Here is a 21,605-nt window from a genome sequence, read left to right as displayed (position 1 = left end):
CAGATACTGTAATCCTAACATTGGATGTGTGTGTGTGTGTGTGTGTGTGTCTGTGTGTGCATGCTTTAAAAAATTCCATCCATGAGATAACATCAGCTCCAATCTCTTTCTGCCATCTAACTTAATTATTTTGAAGTTTTTTCTTTTCTCATTTTTGCTGATCCATTTCCCTATACTTGAATAATGTCCTAGATAAATCCATAAATTGTGCATGCTCATTAATGATGCTTTTTTTTCCATTATGTAACTAGGTTACATGTCAAATGATGAATAGCAGATGTTGACTCTACGTACAATCATTTATTAAAATCTAATGATGCAGTGACTTTCTCGGTCTTTAAGCAATGTGTGAGGTAATTACATTCATGAAGCAAAAAGCAGCTCTGCCACTGGTCTTACACTGATTCATTACGTGCACTCACTGTCCACTTTATTAGAAACACTTGACTACCTGCACATTATTGCAGTTATCTAATCAGCCGATGATGTTTCAGCAGCACCATGTATAAAGTCACACAGATACAGTTAAAAAAAGCTTCAGTTAATATTTACATCAAACATCAGAATAGGGAAAAATGTGATCCCTGTGACTTTAAGTTCTTGTGTTTTTAAATAAAATGGTGTGAAAAACAATAAACACTGAGTGAGGGACGGTTATGTAGGTGGAAACACTTTGTCGATGAGGTCAGAGTCAGGAACTGTCAGGAAAGATATAGTAACTCATAGAATCACTCTCAATATTCATGGTGAGCAAAAAGCATCACACAGAAAAGCATACACAAAACAATGAGATGGATGGCTGCAGCAGAAGAAGATCACAGTGGGTTTCATTCATGTCAGCCAAGAACAGGACTCTCTGACTACAGGCTCAACCAAACTAGATAATTGAAGAGTTTTCCAGTCTTTAACTGTCCAGGTTCAGTGACTGTATGTAGGCAGTGATTTCGTTGGACTAAAGTTTTGCATTTCAATTGCATTTCTTTCTTTCTTTCTTTCTTTCTTTCTTTCTTTCTTTCTTTCTTTCTTTCTTTCTTTCTTTCTTTCTTTTCTTTTCTTTTCTTATTTGCAGAAAACTGAGTGCCAAAAACATTCTGTAAATAGTTTCCTTGGTAACGGTATAAAGAAGGGATTTTCTCGTTTGAGCAGCTAAGCTTCACATGACGGTAGCAGAGATAATAAGAGCAAGAACAGGAAAAAGGAGGGCACTGCTTTTCTAAAAGCACCGGATTCTCACTATCATTTTCTCAGCTTAACAAAAGCTTGAACAACTGCAACGCAGACAAGAGGTAGGACAAGTGTTCCTACTTCCATTAGAGCCTGGGTGACATTTTTAAAACACGAGTGTTGTGAAAGTAAATGAGACATCGACAAAGCATAAACTACTTCAGTACAGTTGCTAGGAAACATGGCAGCAAAGTAGTTTTCAAACAGTACAACCACGGCATATTTTTGGAACACAACAGTGTTGTTCTAAGGAGAAATAGCAGTGGATGTTAATACATGTGTGGGTGCAAGAGACTCTGAGACAGAAGCTTATTAAGACCTTTTCAAGTGGGTGGACACTCAAATGAATCTTTCAGCCACGCACTAATCCTTGTATTAAATTACACTGTTTTTCTGTTTAAAGTGAATTTTAGTTGGGAATTAGAAGAAACTCCACTAGCATGAATAATCATCAGTAGCAATCTCATTGAGGATGAAAGGTCTTCAAAAGTTCTTGTCTTTATTCCGACATCTAATAATAAATATAATCCAAACATTGTTTTATGTATCATTACTTTTATTTCAATACATTTACTTTTACATCTCCATCCTTAAAAATTACTCTTTTTTATTCCAGATAGTATGATTTCTTCTGTTCTTGTAAAACATTGAAAAATTAAAATCTCTTTCCTTGAAGAAAAAAAACATATATATTAAAATTTCACTCTCACAGGTCACCATCTGAGTAACCATTACCCTTATCATCATTTTTGTGTGTTCCCTCTTTCGGTCATCTGCATCAGGCTGTCTTAACTGAAAGCATTGAAAGAGGTCAGTGGGTGGTATTGAGTTTAGCACATGCTGTGCTGTGGCATTGGGAACCACATGGAGCCATATCAGAGAGGCATGGCAGTCCAGATGGCTTCTACTCAATTCTCTGGGTAAAGAAGAAGAGATTCCACTGTGCCCACTGGCAGTGTCTCAGCCAGGGAAAGGTGTTCAGTAAGATCTGGACCTTTGTCAAATATGAAAAATATATTTCATGGGATTAAAGACTTGAATTAACAGTCAAATAGGCATTTTTGTCTAATGACATAATGTTGGTCTTCTTTACTCAGAGATGCATTTTACCAAGTATTTGGTTACATTTTAAAATCAACTTTTGTCCCAAGTCCCAATTCTTTTCTTCTTGCTATCTGAACATAAAAACTAGTCAATAAAAATGAAGTGTTAAAATGCAGCTTTGACAATCATTCTCGGCTATACGATCAATGCTTGTATTGTATTATTTTTGGTTAAATTGTCAATGATCATGATTCTGTTTCACTTTTAAGCAATCAATCATCTATTATGTTTTTTTAAAGTTGAAATATACTGCACAGGTAAATGGGCATTTTTGCCTTTGTGGCATGATGTTGGTCTTCTTTCTTTACAGGTGCATTTTTTATAATATCCCACTGAATTTCCAAACAACCTTGAATACATTCCCCCCAACAAAGCTGGGCTCTTTGAAGCTCTTTCCATTTAAGTCTGAAAAAAAAAAACTAGTTTATACAATTTATATATTTTCTGAATATATCACAGCACTCCTGTCCTGTCCAGCAGTCCTGGGCTGACTGTGTGATACCACTTGTTCATGATCTCACCTATGACCTTGACCAGGGGTATGATATGCTTTGATTTGGCCTGGACATTCTTTCTGTTCTGTCTAGGCTTAAAACATGCACTAAGCCTAGACACTTTGTAATGAACTGATCAAACCATCAGAAAATGTGTTAACCACCAGCTCTCTTTCTGCTGACGTCTTTTGTTTATCAGTAAATAACACGGAATATTATACATTTCTTCTGCATAAATACTTCATGTTGGTCTCAGTAAACTTTAAAGTTTTGCTATTCAGTTGGCAATCTCTTATCTGATATCAGCTCAGCACTTCTTCTCTGAATGCCTCAAAACCTTTTTCTGGTCATATTGTCTTCTTAATAGTCTGATCAAACAAAAAAAAAGACATATTTTATATTGTCTGAATAAACAAGCTTATATTTTCTACAAGGAATCATCCAATACTATCTACTTGTACTATTAGTAGCAATAATACTAATACTATATTATGCAGCCATGGTTAAAATAAGTTTTAGACATGGATTTCAGATGAATGAATCACAGGTATTGCAATACAGTTGATTCTTTAGTCAATATCCTTCTTTCAGCGCTCTAGTAACTTTAACAACACAGTCTGATTCAGCTGTTCCAGTTTACGAGCCAATATATTCGTGCTCTCCAGAGTAAAGAGTGAAAATGCAGTCAGGGCTAAAAGTTGTCCCCGAGTCTCTCACTTGTCTGAGTGTGACAGGTGAACTGTGAGGAATGCGTGAGCCAGACCAGCCAGCTGAACAGCTTTAAGCTAAACCTGCAGAGCAGCGGAGAGCAGCTGGTTGTGGCATGGTTGAAGGAGTCCTGTCTCTCTCACTTTAGAGCTGTCAGTCGCACACAGAGACTGTGGCAGAAGGATTCCCTTGAGCAACAATCCAAAAGAGATGCACACACACCCACACACACATATCCACCTCCATTCGCACACAGGTATAGCAGATGAACACACTTTCTGAGGTCCACCAGAAAGGCAGGGGATTGTTTACAGCTAATAAAATTTCAATTACAACACAGACTTAACACATGAAAGTCAAAAATAACCTTAACGTTATTGCTTTCCTGTCAGACAGAGAAGGATGTGGAACTAATGTGTAGAGTAACTCCCACAGCAATTGTTCAAAACACAATGTACAAATCACGCAACCACACACATCAAACACACACACACATACGCGCACACACACACATACGCGCACACACACACACACACAATCTATTAACTAGAGCAGAAGATTGGTATTGGCCTTACCTCACCTGTCAGTGGTGTCTGGAATTGGTTAGATTAGTTCATGGCCTGCTTGGCAGGACTCAAATATAAGCAGTGAGTTTCTCTTACAGGAACAGAACAGAATGGCAGAGGACATTTAAGCTTCCTGTAGCCTTTCAGGTTTGAGCCTGTCACTAATAACCATGAGATATGTCCACTTGACATCCCCAGCAGACAACAACAAACACAATGTCCTGGGTTAGTCTACAGCAAGGTAAATCTGTTTCAGAACACAATCTATTTATTTAGTTATGGTTGTGAATTCCACGGTGTATAGGATATTGTTAATACACAATAATGCGGTGGTGTAAAAGGAATGACATTCCATACTCTCAGAAATAAATGTAGCATCCTGTATTTTCCTTTCCACTGTGGTGGTATAGATTTAAATTGTTTTTTAAGGTATAATTATGCAAGCTAGATTGTATTTAAAGATGTACTTTTGATCATACCAAGTGCTTGTTTGGTACCTGTATTACAGAGTGTGTACTAATGCTAACTATTTATATTTATATATCTAACTTTTCTTCATGTAGACAGCTGTTCCCTGAAACGTACAGAGTATCCTGCAGTCCTGGTTTGCAATAGTATATCAGCTTTTTACTTTTCATCTTCTGCTACAAGACTTTAATAAACCATTGTGTTTTGTTGTATTACTGACACCGAAATTTATACAGGTACACTTCATTATACAGAAACCATTCAGATCAGAATTTTACATGTACTGAGCAACTGTATTTTCCCTTATTCTAGTCTAAGCTAAGAATCTAATTTCAGATCACAGTTAATACAAAAACATATTATCATTCGAGCAGTATGCCAAAAGGAAAACTTTATAAACTGTCTTTGCCTAAATGTGAATGCCAAGATGGTAATCAGGGAGAGAATGGAATAGGCTCAGCAGTAATCAGAGAACATTGGCAACGTTTGCTAGTAGACTTGATTGTATTATAATGGAACACCACTGGCACACCACTTAGAGAGACAGAAATGCCTCTACTCATGCATGCAGTTTTTTATATGTCTGAATCTGTGTGTGTGTGTGTGTGTGTGCATGATGATAAAAAGAAGAAGAAGAAGAAGAAGAAGAAGAAGAAGAAGAAGAAAAAGAAGAACTATAATCATTTATTCTTTGTCTTTTTAAGTGTTAAGGAAACTGCTAAAATGGCCTAGGAACATCACTACATCTTCACCTTCATACAAATGCAGTTATTCATGAATATAAACTACTGGACATGCCCCATTTCCCAACTCAACACCATTACCATTCCCAGTACTGTTATTTATGCAGTACTGTGCTGTTTGAAATGGCATGAAGTTTTTGAATAACTTGGTTCACTAACATTCCTCGCTTCTGCTATGAAACTATGTAAATTGTGTTTCACTATATAGGTAACAGTGGCATGTAGTTACCTGGCTAGTTAACTGCTATTAAATTAAATCATCGTCCACAGGAGGAAATAAGTGGATGAATCAGAATTATTATATAATGTTTGCTTTAATGTTTATTTTAACAATCAGTAGTGTCCGTGTAATCAAGCAAACCTAGCTTAACACACAAGTCAGGGGCTAAAAAGTTTCAATTTTTTTATTTCTCAAAAAGTCCCTTGGTTAAATTGAAAAGCATGAATTTAACTATTTTTAAGAAAGTGGCCTTTGTTAAGTACACCTTCCAGGAAGCTAAAGAACTAACTGGAGTTGTAAAAACAAAAGATGATATGCAAATTAGTAAGGACAAAATGTACTTGCAAACCAACACAAATATTCTCACATAAGCAAGGAAAGAAGCTGAATCTTACCTATTAATCACCAATGTTAATTATTTCTATTTCATGATGTCCTTTTTATAGCAGGTCACAGCAGTTTTTGACTAAAAAGACAGCTTGTTCAATTTAGTTCTATCTCTAATCGTAGCTTAGCTCATGTTTAATTAGGCAATATTCATGCACATTTTAAATGATAGTGGCACTAAAGGAACTCACATTTTGCAGTCACATCAATAAATAACCTCCACAAGAATTGCGGTGTTGTACATCACTCAGGATGCCCTTTGCGTTTCACATAAAACTAAAGAATCTCTTTCTGGGCTCTATACCTCTAGCACTTTCTTTCCACCCCCACAAGCTTTTCACTCCGTCTTCAGGTTCACTAGAGAGAATAGTTGGTGCTACCTGGTATTTTTAACATTTATTATTTAAAGTTATAAACCTACTTTTTGTCCTGACAATGGAAAAATAGTAATTGCAGCAATTTGACAATCTAAATCTCTCTGTGAAACAGGTTCCAGGATAAGGTCAAATAGAAAGAAAAGCCGGAATCTAAAAAAGAGTTTCTAAAAAGAAATTTCAGTAAATTGATTTAAAAAGATGGGTCACATTGGGCACATTTCCCCAGAAATATTAAACGCTCAGAGTAAGACAACTGGAAGAAGCATTTTGTTTCAAACCAACCAGTTTTAGATCCTTTCAGATTAGGGTTCCTATCTAACTGGACATGTTTTACAGCAGGTATTTGCTAGCAATTCCAACTCCAGATGGCTCCAAAAATATCTCCAATTTACTGAGCAGCATAGTGACTATAGCACAAATGAACCTCATAAAGTAGCTGCAGCAGGGAAAAAATGTCCCCCATTCTGGCTTCACACATAGCCGAACATCTCAAAGATGGATTTTCTGCTACACCACATGAAACCCTGAATGGCAGACTGATTATTACACCACTTCAGATTCACTCCCTAAGCTCCAATCATCTCTGCTGATGTGCATGGCATGAATCATCCCTTTTCCATCACTGGCATCTAAAGCACCACAAAGAGCTTTTCACACTGGGAGACCAGTTTATGGCTTACTGTACTTCGGTGTCTGCCAGCTGCTACCAAGTCTGAGCCAGAGTCATGTTTATTATCAACTTAAGTATTGTTCTGATGTTCCTATCTAAGGACCGCCGAATTACTCATTGCTCTTACTGCCAATCCAGCTCGTGTTGTTCAAAATGTTCTTATTTAAATTATCCAATTCCAATAACATCTAAGTGTTTAGCTGGTGGTGACTAATTCGAACACTGAAACAGGGCTGTCAGTTGAAGCTTGATGAATGTGTTCTACTCTGTAGTTTGTCTTTGCAAATCTGCCTGCATAAGGCTTTCTGATCTCTCTGGGAAATTAACAACGACATGAGGCTGAATGCAAGTGGTTTCATCACTCTGAAACACGTGCGTGGGCCCTGGCACATAGCAGCTTCTGGTATGTAGGGCTGAGGAATATGGTTTTAATGAGTAATGCTATGTAGTCAAAAAAGACTCATTATTTTTTGCAGTAATTTTTTGACAAGGATTTAGAGATTAAATACTACAATGAAGTACACACAAATTTGTGTTTGTACAGGTATAGAGAAAATATTTAATACCATGTGTGTGAAAAGCAGTAAACATAGGTACACCTTATACAGAACACACTTCAGGCTATTGTCAATCACTGTCTTGGTTTGATGTCAGGGGTTAACATCACTGAATGTTTTTTGCCTATGTAATAGAGTTTTGCTAAACCCCCCAATAACTGCTAGGGCAATAAAAAACATCTGGAAACATTTTACTGAATATCTGAGTGTACACACACATCACAATGTGACATATGAAATGTATTCATTATTCATTCTTCCTTAGTACTATTACTGTCCTGATCAGGGTTGCAGTGGATCCAGAGCCAACCACAGGAACAAACAGACACACTCTGAATGTGATGCCAGTCCATCACAGTGCCCCATGCACACACACATTCACACTCATTTATTCCTAGGGGCGATTTAGTGTAGCCAATCAAGGAAACTGGAGAACCCAGAGGAAACCCACGCAGACATGTGGAGACAACTCCATGCAGTAAAATGAGCTCAGTATCAAACTGGGAAGTCACAAAGTTACTATCTGCCACCAAGTTACTATTGATGTGAGACTGCCACACAGCCATTTTTCCCCTGAACCTTCTTTAGAAGTTCTCGTCAGGTCAGCACTGGTTCTGAATGAAAAGAATCCCTGGTGGTTACGCAGGATACATTGAGCCAGTTACATACATAACTAATGTCCCATGATGGGGTCTTGGGGGAATTGTGGTAGGATGAAGCCTCAGTCTATTCAGAAAGGCAATAAATTTGTGAAAGATAACATCCACAGTGCAGGCACACACTACAGTGGTTACTACACACACCACACACCTGCCACTGACCACGAGAGAATGTAGAAGTTTTCTGGTTGCTAAAATCTGTGCAATGTGCGCAAAATCAACAGTAGATGTTGAGACCAATAACTGGCTAGTGTCTGCTGTGTCAGTGGGCTGTTCAGCTCTGCTAGAGAGGGCTACAATTGGCATTAAGTGGACTTGGCATCAGTAAAAGCTCCACATACACCTTGTTAAACATTTGTCAGATCTGGAACACGACTTAGGGTGCAGATGACACTTTCCTAGCTATACACTCTCCCATCACGAAAGCACTTACCCGGCACCCCTGCAGGAGAGTCGCTCTTAGTGTGGCTAACTTGAGGCCCACCTGAGAACATTCCATGCGAGTTGATGAGCTGTCTCAATGTTGTCAGTGCAGACTGGCACTTAATGTACCGTAAGACAGTTATTAGAGCCTGATTTAACTCTCTCAGTTCTATCTAGTTGATCTGTTTAGATCTCACACGGAGGGATTCACACCCCTATGACCTTGTGGCAGCACATTGCTCTCAGTGAGGAAGTGAGGAAGGCATCCATAGTGACTGGAAAGTATTTTAGAAGCTTTATTTGTGAATACCTGTCCTTTGAAGGCAAAACTCGAAAAGCATCTGCAGTCTGGGCCAATGCTAGCAATAAGAAGCCAGAAGCCGATCCTGTAATGTGAACCAATCCTCTTGTTTCAAAGATTCAATAACATCTGATGACCATAGCATGTAAAGGAAAGACTTTTAAGAAGCAATTCGGCTCTCAAATCCAGAAATGGACAGAAACAAGCATCCATCTAAAAAAAAATATGTTGAATAGAAACTCTATTTAAAAAAAATATATATAAATAAATAAATAAATAAATAAATAAATAAATAAATAAATAAATAAATAAATAAATAAATAAATAAAACTTTCTCAGTTGCACTTGTGAGGAAACAAACATAATTAGTCAGAGTGGCAACCTTGCTGGAGTGTTTTTTTTGAGCCTCTGAGCTGTGAGAATACAAAGAGAGTGGAACTGCAGTTTGTATCATGAACAATGTTATTTTCTATAGCCCATCATCAGCCACAGCCCTTTATGGGCATGCTCTGTTGGGCCCGTTAGTGGAGAGGAGGTATTGTTTAAGGCCCACCCCATGGGATAAGCAGAAATTGCTCATGCCCCCTGCTAAAAGCCTGAGAGGTAAGTCTCCCTGCCCAGGCTCTCTCCTGATGTGACTTGACTGAAGCTTTCTGAATATTGAAAGTGTGGCAACTTTAATGTTTCATGTTTGTTATATGATCCTGAAACCTTCATTCTCCTTTCCATGGGGTCCATGACAGTGGGTCATAAGAGTGACCCTTTCATTGTGTTCCACAACATGGAGTAAGATAACAATCAACTCTCTCAGACAGATCGATATCTGCAGTTTCCAATGGTCACAGTAGAATGGCTAACATGTAACACGCAATCCATTAATAAGTTCACGTTAGAACCTCATCTGTGTCTACTGCTTTAGAGCTCTCGCTGTATACTGGGAATTCTGTTGTTACCAGTGCTGTGAGAAAAAGAGCATTCAGTGGTTGAATATCAGTATCCAGTTCCACTCAGGCCAAAGTCACTTTGATGTTGGCTATCACAGCTAGTTCAGAGACTGTCAGTGGTAGATGTGAACAATGAGGCTGGCAACACAACTGCAGTGTTATTATGAGACTTTAAAAAAAAAAAAACTCCCAGATCCCAAAGCTAGCTGTTTCAATGGAGTCCCAGAATGTGTTACAAAAAATATGAGCAGAAGCAGAAGATATGAGTCTATCATCAGATTTGGAAAACTCAAACAATAACATGGAATTATACAATTTTTCATAATTAATTTTATTTTATTTAATAACATTTTCTTTTTCTCTGTTCTTCGCAGATAATTTTATTTTATTTTATTAAATAAAATCCAATTAGCTGTAAAGAACAGAGAAAAAATAAACATTTGAAAAACATGCAGCATTTGTGTACAATATGGCTGTATGACAGCATAATTTATTGCAAATATTACATATTTATATCTTTTTTAAAAACTGGACTGGACTGCAAAGGATTTCACATTATTTATTTACCAATGGTTATGTTGTCTTGTCATTTTTAACCTACACGAAGTTCCACCGTCCTTAACTTGTCCACACTAATGAATAATTCACATGGCGAGGCGACACCCAAATTGCTTTTTTATTTAAATCGCATGTTTACTGAAAAGGTTTTAACATAACAGCACTGTAGAACCTACATATTTCCATGCAAAGACTATTTGATATTTCCCCCATCTAATGCTTGAATGTCTAAGGCTAGAATGTCTGACTGATAAACTTGCTCTGCATCTTAAAAAGCTAAATGAGTGACAGGCAAAGAAAGGCACCGCCTTGTCCAGATTGCTTGGATGGTCTACATTATTTGTCTTTGCTCCTGTGTACATGTTTATCCAAAGCAGATATTTTATACAAGCTGTTTATATGGGAGAATAACCTTGATAAATATGAAAAATGGGATTTGAGTTTTTACTGATCCCACCTTCAGGAGTGCAGAATCACACACACACACACACACACAGCATAAAAAATATATTCTCTAAAGACCCTTAGTGCATGCTACATGTGGTTGATTCCCACTTACAATCTACATCGAACAGACATACACCAGTTTCACAAATGTATCTGCCAACAGCCATCAAACATAAAAGCTTAGGGAGATACATTTTATTTGATTTCTTATCTAGGCAATTTTCACAGGGACCTACTTAGTTGGCCTATGAGTGGGTTGCCATGTTGCCATGGTAATGATGTTCTCTACTCTTTTCTCAGGCTGCATCATCTGTATCAAGGGTGACACCCTGTGGTAGAAAAATGTCAACCAATGCTTCTTGACCACATATTGAATCTTTAACTAGGTAGAATTTAGAGTATTTTTATGTCATGTTTGGTAAGATTAGAATTGCAGAGGTAGGTCTAATGCATGTATTCAAAAGCCTAATCAAACATGAAAACCAAAATCAAATATACCAGCTGTTCCAGTTGTCTGGGTTCCTGATGAATGGCACAGATGCTGTAGCAAGGTTAGTGTACTCATACATAAAGATGTGTTTAAAGTGGTGAAGGAGTGGGATGATTTCATGTTTGCAAACAGGTGCTTGTGTTCAGTGGTTTGCGTCACTGCAACCAACATCTGCTCCAAGTAAATCGGTTAGCAACAGAGAAACAAAAAAAAAAGCATGTCATTTTATCACATTGTTCACTGTTGTATGGTACTACACTTGAAAAGAGAGAAACATAAATAGCAGCATGTCTCATATGAGAATAAAACACAAATCCACTAGCACAGGCTTTCTAAAAACAAAATTCACACTGAAGACCTTCACATCCTGCACATTTTGGCCAGCTACCAGCTGCCAAAACTACCATAGTCCATCTTTGCCAGCTGGCAGGTTAGTTCCTAACTTCCTTATACTTGAATTAAATGTTCAGTCATTGTTTAAGATTTATATGCACACAGATTGGCTATTCTAAACTTCCCCTAGAGGAATGTGTGTGTGTGTGTGTGTGTGTGTGTGTGTGTGTGTGATGCACTGCAAGGAAATGGCACCTTCACGCCCAGTGTTCCTGGGATAGACTCCAGATTTACTGCAACCTTTACCAGAAAAAGTGGTTGGTGAAGATGAATGATGAATATTATAACAGATGACTGTTCAGTTTAGTTTATATATCATTCAGTACAAAATGTAATGTAGTAAATAACAATTTAAACACAATAACAATTTAAAGGCATGCATACAGGAAAACACTTTATAGAGTCAGAATAGTGCAGACATGTTTTCGGAGGTATATTGCAATGGAAAATATTCATAATAGCGCTATTATTAGTAGTATTTGTAGTAGCAGCAGCAGTAGTAGTAGTAGTAGTAGTAGTAGCAGTAGTACTTTATTTGGAATGATTATTAGTTTATTTTATCTTCACAGGTCTACAACAAGCATTATGAGTTGTTGGTGTGTTCATGGCATAATCCTCTATACACAAAATGTGTACAAATGACTAATAGTTGTTTTGTTTTTTTTAAATGCAGCAATAAAAGCTATCATTTTTATCTACACTAGCTTGCACTGACTAAAATGTCTAAAAAATAGTCTTGGATATGGCAATATTAATAAATCATAATACTAAAGAAACTTATCTGAAAAGATACTCACTGCCGCCACCTGCTGGTGTAGTGATGTCACTTATGCAAATGGCCACTGAACAAATCAGTGACCGAATCAGAATGAATCTTTTTGGAGAAAGGAATCAAAAGATTCGAGTCACTGAGATGAATCGAAATTGGGCCCCAAATCCTCTGGGATTGGCTCCAGGTTCTCAACGACCAGAAATACTTTGATTTATTATTATTATTATTATTAGTAGTAGTAGTAGTAGTAGTAGTATTGTTGTTGTTATTGTTGTTGTTGCCAATCTGTATATTGTATACAATGCAATATTTTCGCACCTTTTCCGGTATTTCTGTATTCACTTTTTGCCTTTTAATATTTACATTCTTGGGCGATTTGGTGCCACAAATTTGGTTTCATTGTACAAAACAGCTCGTTTGGATTGAGTTGAGTTGAACATGCGAGTCGGCTCCAAACGTTCACCCGACAATGAGCCGATTCGCTTATGAACGATTCATCACTACCATGTTCATTACACACCACAAACAGCAGATGGGGGTGACGGTTCGAGTCTCGTCACTTAAACCAAAGAAGAAGCAATGTTAACCTCCAACCTCAACATGGCGACGTCCTGTCGAAATAAATGTGAATCTCTCAATCTCAAATCCTGATCTTTATAACGCACACGTCTATGAACAAATTTTTCCGACAGCTAAGGAGAAACAGACATAGTGTCACAGCGACACTTTACTTAATGCAGCTGGTTTGTTGAACCTTGCGCCGCCAGCTGCCATGCAACTTTTACTGAGACCTCTTAGTAATGTTTTATTGTTTGCTGGACTCTTTCGTAATGTTAAGATATGCCGAATAAAGAGAAGAAGTCAGGGTTATACGGAGGCGTGCACTTTAATCAGACACAGATGGATAAAGACGGGTTATGTGTGTGTGAGGGAGTCCAGCTCCTCAGCTCAGAAGGTAAATACATCACATCACAAATAGATGTATCTGGGGTTCAGATAATATGGCTGGTTTAAAACATGTCTACCTTTAGAGGAGTTAGATTTAATACATGATTCTGTACTCTACCTCGTATAAAGTAAACCTTAATTGCTTACTGTATCTTGCTGTGACCAAGTTCTCACAGAAGTCTCTGCTTTTCTTCTCTCACAGCAGAATATAGATATGTCCGAGTTTCCTGTGGACAGGATAAGAAACTTCAGCATCATCGCTCATATTGACCATGGCAAAAGCACCCTCGCTGACAGACTGTTGGAGATGACAGGTGGATTGTGTCGCCCTCGGCTGTAGGCACCTTACAGATACCAAGCTTGCTGACTAAACTTACATGCTCTCTTCCAGACGAGTACAGAGATGCTGATGTGACATGATGGTTATTTTTTTTAATAAGCTTCAGTTATAAGTTAACGTATGACGGCCACAAACGAAATCTTGTGACTATGAATCATTATGTTGTGACCGCATGATATCAAATTGCATAACTTCATATTTCAGGATCATAGTGGCTTTCAGTTTATTATTTGGTGGGAATGTAAAAAGTTATTTTGAGCGTTTGTTTTTTATGATGAAGGTTAAAGATATGTCCATGTGGTAATGCCAGCAAATCCAGTATGCGGTTATGCATCATTATAAGGACTGAGGGCATGAAGCCTTTATTATCGACACACGTACATTAGAGTACAGTGGAATCCTTTTCTTCACATATCCCAGCTGAGAAAGTTGGGGTCAGAGTGGAGGGGCAGCTATGATACAGCACCCCTGGAGCAGAGAGGGTTAAGGGCCTTGCTCAATTGCCCAACACTGGAGCTTGGTGGTGCTGAGGCTTGAACCCCAATCCTCCGATCAACAACCCACAGCCTTAACCACTTGAGCCACCATTGCAAGATTGCAAGCACAGAATTCTATTAAACTACTGCCAGTGAAGACACATGCATAATTACTTTTTGTGATGGATGTACTGCAAAAAAAAATGTGGGGGATGTGATAGCTTAGTGGTTAAGGTGTTGGATTACTGATCGGATGGTTGAGAGTTTAAATCCCAGGTCCACCAAGCTGCTACTGCTGGGCCCCTGAACAAGGCCCTTAATCCTCAATAGCTAAGTTTTATAAAATGAGATTAAATGTAAGTTGCTCTGCATAAAGGTGTCTGCCAAATGCCAGAAATGAAAAATGTAAGAAAATCTTTGATCATTTAGAAAATGGAAAGCTCCTCATAATATCACAGATTTTGCTTGCTAGTGCATTCATTTTCCTTATCACAAATCCCTGGAAGGAATAAATAGCAGTCCATTTCCATGCATAAGTTGTGTTCATTCGACTAATTCACACATTTAAAAATACAATAGTTTATAGTACAATTGTTTTGCACTCACAATGGAGATTAAAATGTAAATTGTGGTCTCAGTATATGTAATTGTTGCCACATTGTACTATATAAGCACCATGTAACTATACTAGTAAGTGGACATAATGCTGAACACTTTGCCTTAAAATCCTTTATATATTCCCTGCAGGTGCCATTGCAAAGACGGGTCAGAATAAGCAGGTGTTGGACAAGCTGCAGGTGGAGAGAGAGAGAGGAATCACAGTAAAAGCTCAGACTGCCTCTCTGTTCTATAAACATGAAGGACAGACTTATCTACTCAATCTCATCGACACACCGGTCAGCACAAAGACCAATTCATTAACCACAGCAGTCATATAGTAGAGCTAATATCGTTAGTTGTGTAAGATTTTTGTAACTTGTCCTCCAATGAATTTCTTGATTTCTTCTGCTGCATATTGAACATAACATAAAAAAAAAATTGAAGTTTAAAAAGGTATAGATTTAATGAAGCGTTTTTGTATTCCTTCCACCTGTGCACAGGGTCATGTTGACTTCAGCTATGAGGTGTCACGCTCCATATCAGCCTGCCAAGGAGTTCTGCTCATAGTAGATGCAAATGAGGTACAGTGTAACAAAGAGGCTAAGTTTCTTCCTTGCATGAACACCTCATTTCACCATAGTAGTGTTTTAGTGGCTTGTGCTGTTTTGCATGCACTTCACAGTGTATTTCTGTTTGTCTCTATTAAAGGGAATACAGGCACAAACTGTGGCAAACTTCTACTTGGCATTTGAAGCTCAATTAACCATCATTCCAGTTATAAATAAAGTAAGTGCAAACCCTGTACGGAATATTTTGCCTGTTGATTGTGTAAGCTTAAGTTTGTGTGATTTGAATTCTTTTCTTTTGTAATCAGATTGATTTGAAGAATGCAGATCCTGACAGAGTGGAAAAGCAAATTGAAAAGATGTTTGATATTCCGAGTGAGGAGTGTATCAGGGTGAGCATGAGTTGCAGTTGCAGAAATAATGTTGTGCTACGTGAGTGCATTTATTGTTTCTCTTTGTTATAATGATTTTTGAAATCTTTGTCTTTAGATTTCTGCTAAATTAGGTACAAATGTGGACAGAGTTCTTCAAGAGGTAGTGAAGAGAATACCCCCGTGAGTTTTCATCAAATTCTTTTCAATTTTTTTATTTATTTATTTATTTTTTTTTGGTCAAATTATTTGGAGTATTTTGCATATTTAAAATTTTGTTGATTTTACGTAAAAACAAAAACAGAATGTTTAGTACATTTCAAGTCATAGTTTGTTCAGAAATCTTGTGTATATGCGGCTTGCTTGTCCTTTTTAATGAAGCCATATTTAAGGTGTTTGCTGAAATATCTTTAAATAAATACATAACAAATTTATAGATTATCAGTTTTCTTAACATTTTTCTCAATATTTCCAGACCCAAAGCTAAGCTAGAGGACCCATTCAAAGCTCTTGTCTTTGACTCAACATTTGACCACTACAGAGGAGTAGTAGCAAATATCGCCTTGTTCAGTGGACAGGTCTGTAAAGGGGACAAAATTGTCTCAGCCCACCTGGGAAAGACATACGAGGTCAATGAACTGGGTGTCCTGCGGCCAGATGAACAGCCTACGGAGAGACTGTAAGAAACTCTTATGCGCATATCAGCTGTTATATTGCATAGCTTGCTAAAGGAACAATAATCCAAGCCATGATTTCACTTTTTTTTTTTGTATAATAGATTCAGTTGATCATTAATTTAACTGTGGGGTGTTCTCATTACCAAAATGTCTTCTGATCAGACAGAATCCACAGAATCAATCAAAGTTATAAAGTTCCACTTACTTTTTGCACAGCAGTTGCTTCATTTATTTTATATCCTAACTTTCACTTTTGATCTCAGCTACGCAGGACAGGTGGGATATGTGATAGCTGGCATGAAGGAAGTGAAAGATGCCCAGGTAGGAGACACATTCTATCTCCATAAGCAGCCGGTGGAGCCACTGCCTGGTTTTAAACCTGCTAAGTCCATGGTCTTTGCAGGTATACAATTTTCATTTAAAGCTTGAAACGGCTTTCTGTAATTATGTTCAATTATACTGTATTTTCGTAAATTATGTTGTATTATTTTGATTGGCTTTCTTTGCGAATTGCTTGAAGGATATTGTCAACCCTTCACTGACCATGATCATAGTAGCTGTCTACATTAAATTAATTAGAAAACTGATACAAAGGCTATGAAACTTTGTGTTATTACCCCAATTAAAGACTTCAGTGACTAGACAGATCCAAGGCCTCTTTGTGTAATTAAATATAGTGAATTTGTGTGTGGATTACATCCAGAGTAAGGTACTAACTAAACCTTTTTAAGTAATAAGACTATAAGGAACTGTTCCAAATGAATGCCAGTGAATATCTGGTAGTGATTCAGTGTATGCCTCATGTTCTTGGAGAAAGTATGGCCATTCAAAATCCATTTGATATAATAGCATCTAACTGTCGCCTAGACCCATATTGTTTTAATTGAATTAAATGTGTGTATGTATGTGTGGTAGGTATATACCCTACGGATCAGTCAGAATATCCGTCTCTGCGCAGTGCAGTGGAGAAGCTCACTTTAAATGACTCCAGCGTGATGGTGCAGAAAGACAGCAGTCTGGCTTTGGGGGCTGGCTGGAGGTCTGGATTTAAAGTGTTCACATTTCCCTGCTTTCAATACTGTTAAGTTGCAGAAATGCAGTAATTTTATGATGCGATCACAATCTTTTTTCTTCTCTAAGGCTGGGTTTTCTGGGTCTGTTGCACATGGAGGTCTTTAACCAGCGTTTGGAGCAGGAGTATAATGCCTCTGTTATAGTCACAGCTCCAACAGTGCCATACAAAGCTGTCTTGTCCTCACCCAAACTCATAAAGGTATAACTCTGTACTTGATTTTTTAATAATAATGCTGTATATACACTGGCCAAAAGTATGTGGATACCTGACTGTTACAGCCATAGGCGTGTCTTTATAAATCTCACTGATCTTCCTTTCTGCCACTACACGCAATTTTGGGCTAACAATGGATAATCGACTGTCCTTTTCCTCGCAAACTGCTATTCAGACATGCTCATCATCAGTATCCCCGTTTACAATATTAGAAAGATTCATCCATTTTTATCCACACAGGCCACTCAGGTGCTTGTTTAGTCCCCTGGACTACTGCAACTCGCTCCTGGCATCTTGAACTCTGAGCACAATTTGATCTTCTGCAAATTGAAGATGTTTTCAAACTTTCGAAGTTCTCGCACACCACCCCACTGCTGCACTGCCTCCACTGGCTTCCGATAGCTGCCCACATCAGATTTAAAACACAGAGGCTTGCCTACAAAACCAAATACAGATCAGCACCCACTTATCTCAAAGCTTTTATCACTCCTTGCACTGCACCACGCTCCCTCAGATCATCTAACATTGCTCGACTGATCCCACCATCTCTCAGGGTACAAGGAAGGTATGCATCAAGACTCCTGTCTGTTCTGTCTGCTAGGTGGTGGAATAAGCTTCCCATAAATGTCAGACAGCTGAGTCACTGGCAGACCTACCTCTTCCTGAAATACTTAAACAAACATTTTTTAATAAAACAATTGCATGCTTGTGTTGCCTACCAACAGAATTTTAGACTAATGGCATTCTTAGTCCATGACCCAGTATCAATATATAAATTAATAGAGACTTCAGAAGCAGTTTTGTAAGTCACTCTGAATAAGGGAGTTTGCCTAATGCCATAAATGTAAATGTTGTCATATGAACTGAATTGTTTAGCATTACAATTTCCTTTCACTGCATCCAAGGGCCCGAAACATGTTCCAGCACAACAGTCACCCTGTGCCTAAAACAAGGCCCAAGAAGACATGGATTCCATATGTTCTATTGGAAGAATAGGAAAGAACCCTGACCTCAATGCCACTGAATACCTTTGGAATTAATTGGAGTGCTGCTGACTGTACCCCAGGCCTCCCCACAGCCACACCCCAAAATCTAGTGGAAAGCCTTCCCAGAAGAGTGGAGGTTATTATATGCAAAGGGGGGTTAAATCTGTAATAGGATGTTCAACAAGCACATTTGGGTGTAGTGGTCAGGTGTATACATACTTGTGACCATATAGTATATGTCCTTGGAGAGAAAATGAAAAACTGATAGGAAAGAGTAATGTTTTGAGTTGTTGTAGAGTATGGAGTATAAATGGACTGTTTTACTGTGTTGAGTAGGAGTATGGACAGAAGATAATAACCATTGTAAACCCAGCCCAATTCCCTGAGAAGTCTTGTGTGGTGGAATACCAGGAGCCCATGGTACTGGGAACCATCATCAGCCCTGATGACTTTACTGGGAAGATCATGAGCCTCTGTCAGGTATGACTGCCATATAATTAACTTAAATCACATTTGTTTTTAATGTTGTTATAATCTGCTAAAAATTCATTCAAATTCTCAAGCGTACATTAGTGTGTCTATTCAACAAACAATCCTGTCTAAATTACTTAATTTTGTTTTAAATAAAACGTTTTAATTTCTCCAAAGTTTTATTAAAATCTGTATTAAGTGGTATGAAACCAATTTATTCTTCCCGCTTATTTTCAGAGCCGCAGAGCAATTCAGAAGAACATGGTTTACATCGATGACCACCGAGTAATGATGCAGTACCTGTTCCCCCTAAACGAAATTGTGGTCGATTTTTACGATGAGCTTAAGTCCATGTCATCAGGATATGCTAGGTAATGTTACTGATGAACAGACTTGCCCATATAAGATGTTCAAAATCCTGTATGAGTTGTGAATTAAGCCGCCGATTTATTCTGATTCAACGCTTTCACACCACAATGCAATTTCTCCTCTCCAGCTTTGACTACGAGGATGCTGGCTATGAACCAGCTGAACTGATTAAAATTGATTTCCTGCTCAATGGGAAACCAGTGGAAGAACTCACCACTATTGTTCACAAGTAAGCTACAGTTTCACATGGTGCACTTGCATGGCAGAGTCAGCAAGCACTACACAGTTGTGCATACCAAATACCCGTCGTTAAGGTCAATTTAAACAACAGTATCCGCCTTAAAACCAATTCATGAGCAGTCTCATTGAAATTGCAAACTATTGCTTGTGTTACTAGCAGCAGTATAGAAGTAAAGAATGGGTTTTAATTTGAGCTTTTTGCTGTGTTGCTGCTTTTAGAGACCGGGCTTATGACACAGGGAAAGCCATGTGTGTGAAGCTGAGGGAATCCATTCCCAGGCAGATGTTTGAGATTGCGGTACAGGCAGCCATCGGGAGCAAAGTCATCGCCAGGGAAACGTGAGCGATGATGCTTATTTTGCAAAGTGGTATATTATATAGTGAAGTGTTTAAAACATTTGCATTCATGCTTATTCTTTCAGAATCAAAGCATACAGAAAGAATGTCTTAGCAAAATGTGTAAGTGACGCCACTTCTCCTTTCTTTTTTTTTTTAATCCTAATTTGACTGTTTCTATATTTGGCCCTGACACTAATATAAATTCTACTATTCCTAACAGTATGGTGGCGATATCACGCGAAAAATGAAGCTGTTGAAAAAACAAGCGGAAGGCAAGAAGAAAATGAGGCGCATCGGAAATATTGACGTCCCTAAAGATGCCTTCATTAACGTACTGAAAAGGAAGTAGAAACTACAAGAAAAATGTCAAAAAATGGCACATGCTAAGGACGTAATCGAAGGTAGAAATCTGGATCACAACATCCAAGCAAAATCTGAGGTGGCTGATTTCACAAGGCAGCATTTCTGTGCTATCCCACACATCCCATAATACAGTGTGCCAATAGCCTGGAAAAGAAAAACGCTTGCTATTAGGCCTCTCCCTTCATCCCAATCATACCACTTGTAGACCACTTTGGGTAACTTGCTGCAACACCCTCCTGTAGTGTACTAGATATATTTAGTCATATTTGTATTAAACATATCCAGAGAAACATGGAGACTTCAAACAAAAGTCCTTCATCAGCTGTGCAATGTAAATATTTCTTATTAAAAATAAATACTGAAAGTTTGTATAGATTCCCTGGTGACTGCTTATACTCCTTATCCTCCAGTAATAATTTATTTTTGTCTAGCTTTACAGGTTTTTGGGCCTGCAGCCCTTTAAAATTGTGATTTTAAGATTTCCTTTCAGGTACCATTATGGATGTAAAATCGCTACCTTCTGAAACACTGGAGTATGATGCAGTATCAGGTTTAAAGCAGCTGTTTTCTGTTTCTCCAATATCTTAAGAGAACAATAAAATTTTTATTTCTGAGATGTGGAATGTGTAATGGACAACAGTCAAAGTATGTAGTATATGCTTATTTAAAATGTAAATATACAGTATCTCACAAAAGGGAGTACACCCCTCACATGTTTTCATGTGACAACACTGAAGAAATGACACTCTGCTCCAATGTAAAGTAGTGAGTGTACAGCCTGTAGAACAGTGTAAATTTGCTGTCCCCTCAAAATAACTCAACACACAGCCATTAATGTCTAAACCGTTGGCAACAAAAGTGACTACACCCCTAAGTGGAAATGTCCAAATTGGGCCCAATTTTCCATTTACCCTCCCCGGTGTCATGTGACTCTTTAGTATTACAAGGTCTCAGGCGTGAATGGGGAGCAGGTGTGTTAATTTTGGTGTTATCGCTCTCACACTCTCTCATACTGGTCACTGGAAGTTCAACATGGCACCTCATGGCAAAGAACTCTCTGAGGATC

General features: G+C 38.1%; 1 protein-coding gene across 3 annotated transcripts; it reads left to right on the top strand.

Annotated features, from left to right (window-relative positions):
- Positions 1–1,270: 1,270 nt before the first annotated feature.
- Positions 1,271–21,153, top strand: guf1 (GTP binding elongation factor GUF1). 3 transcript variants are annotated; one of them, XM_058396715.1, is made up of 17 exons: positions 1,271–1,286; positions 13,656–13,767; positions 15,017–15,165; positions 15,370–15,450; positions 15,578–15,655; positions 15,744–15,827; positions 15,925–15,989; positions 16,282–16,485; positions 16,747–16,886; positions 17,399–17,522; positions 17,624–17,756; positions 19,094–19,237; positions 19,466–19,599; positions 19,725–19,826; positions 20,057–20,176; positions 20,260–20,296; positions 20,397–21,153. In XM_058396715.1, exons 2-17 carry the CDS (start codon positions 13,668–13,670, stop codon positions 20,523–20,525), a joined length of 1,824 nt encoding a protein of 607 aa, XP_058252698.1. In that variant the 5' UTR covers positions 1,271–1,286; positions 13,656–13,667; the 3' UTR covers positions 20,526–21,153. The 3 variants fall into 3 exon arrangements, with proteins under 3 accessions (XP_058252698.1, XP_058252697.1, XP_058252696.1); XM_058396714.1 differs by lacking the exon at positions 1,271–1,286 and adding an exon at positions 13,055–13,460 and having other exon boundaries at positions 13,659–13,767; XM_058396713.1 differs by lacking the exon at positions 1,271–1,286 and adding an exon at positions 13,056–13,460.
- The last annotated feature ends 452 nt before the right edge of the window (positions 21,154–21,605 follow it).

The sequence above is a fragment of the Hemibagrus wyckioides genome, linkage group LG08 (genome assembly GCF_019097595.1).
Source record: "Hemibagrus wyckioides isolate EC202008001 linkage group LG08, SWU_Hwy_1.0, whole genome shotgun sequence".
NCBI lineage: Eukaryota > Metazoa > Chordata > Actinopteri > Siluriformes > Bagridae > Hemibagrus > Hemibagrus wyckioides.
Note: the sequence above shows the minus strand (reverse complement) of the source record. Positions and strands in the feature narration are given on the sequence as shown.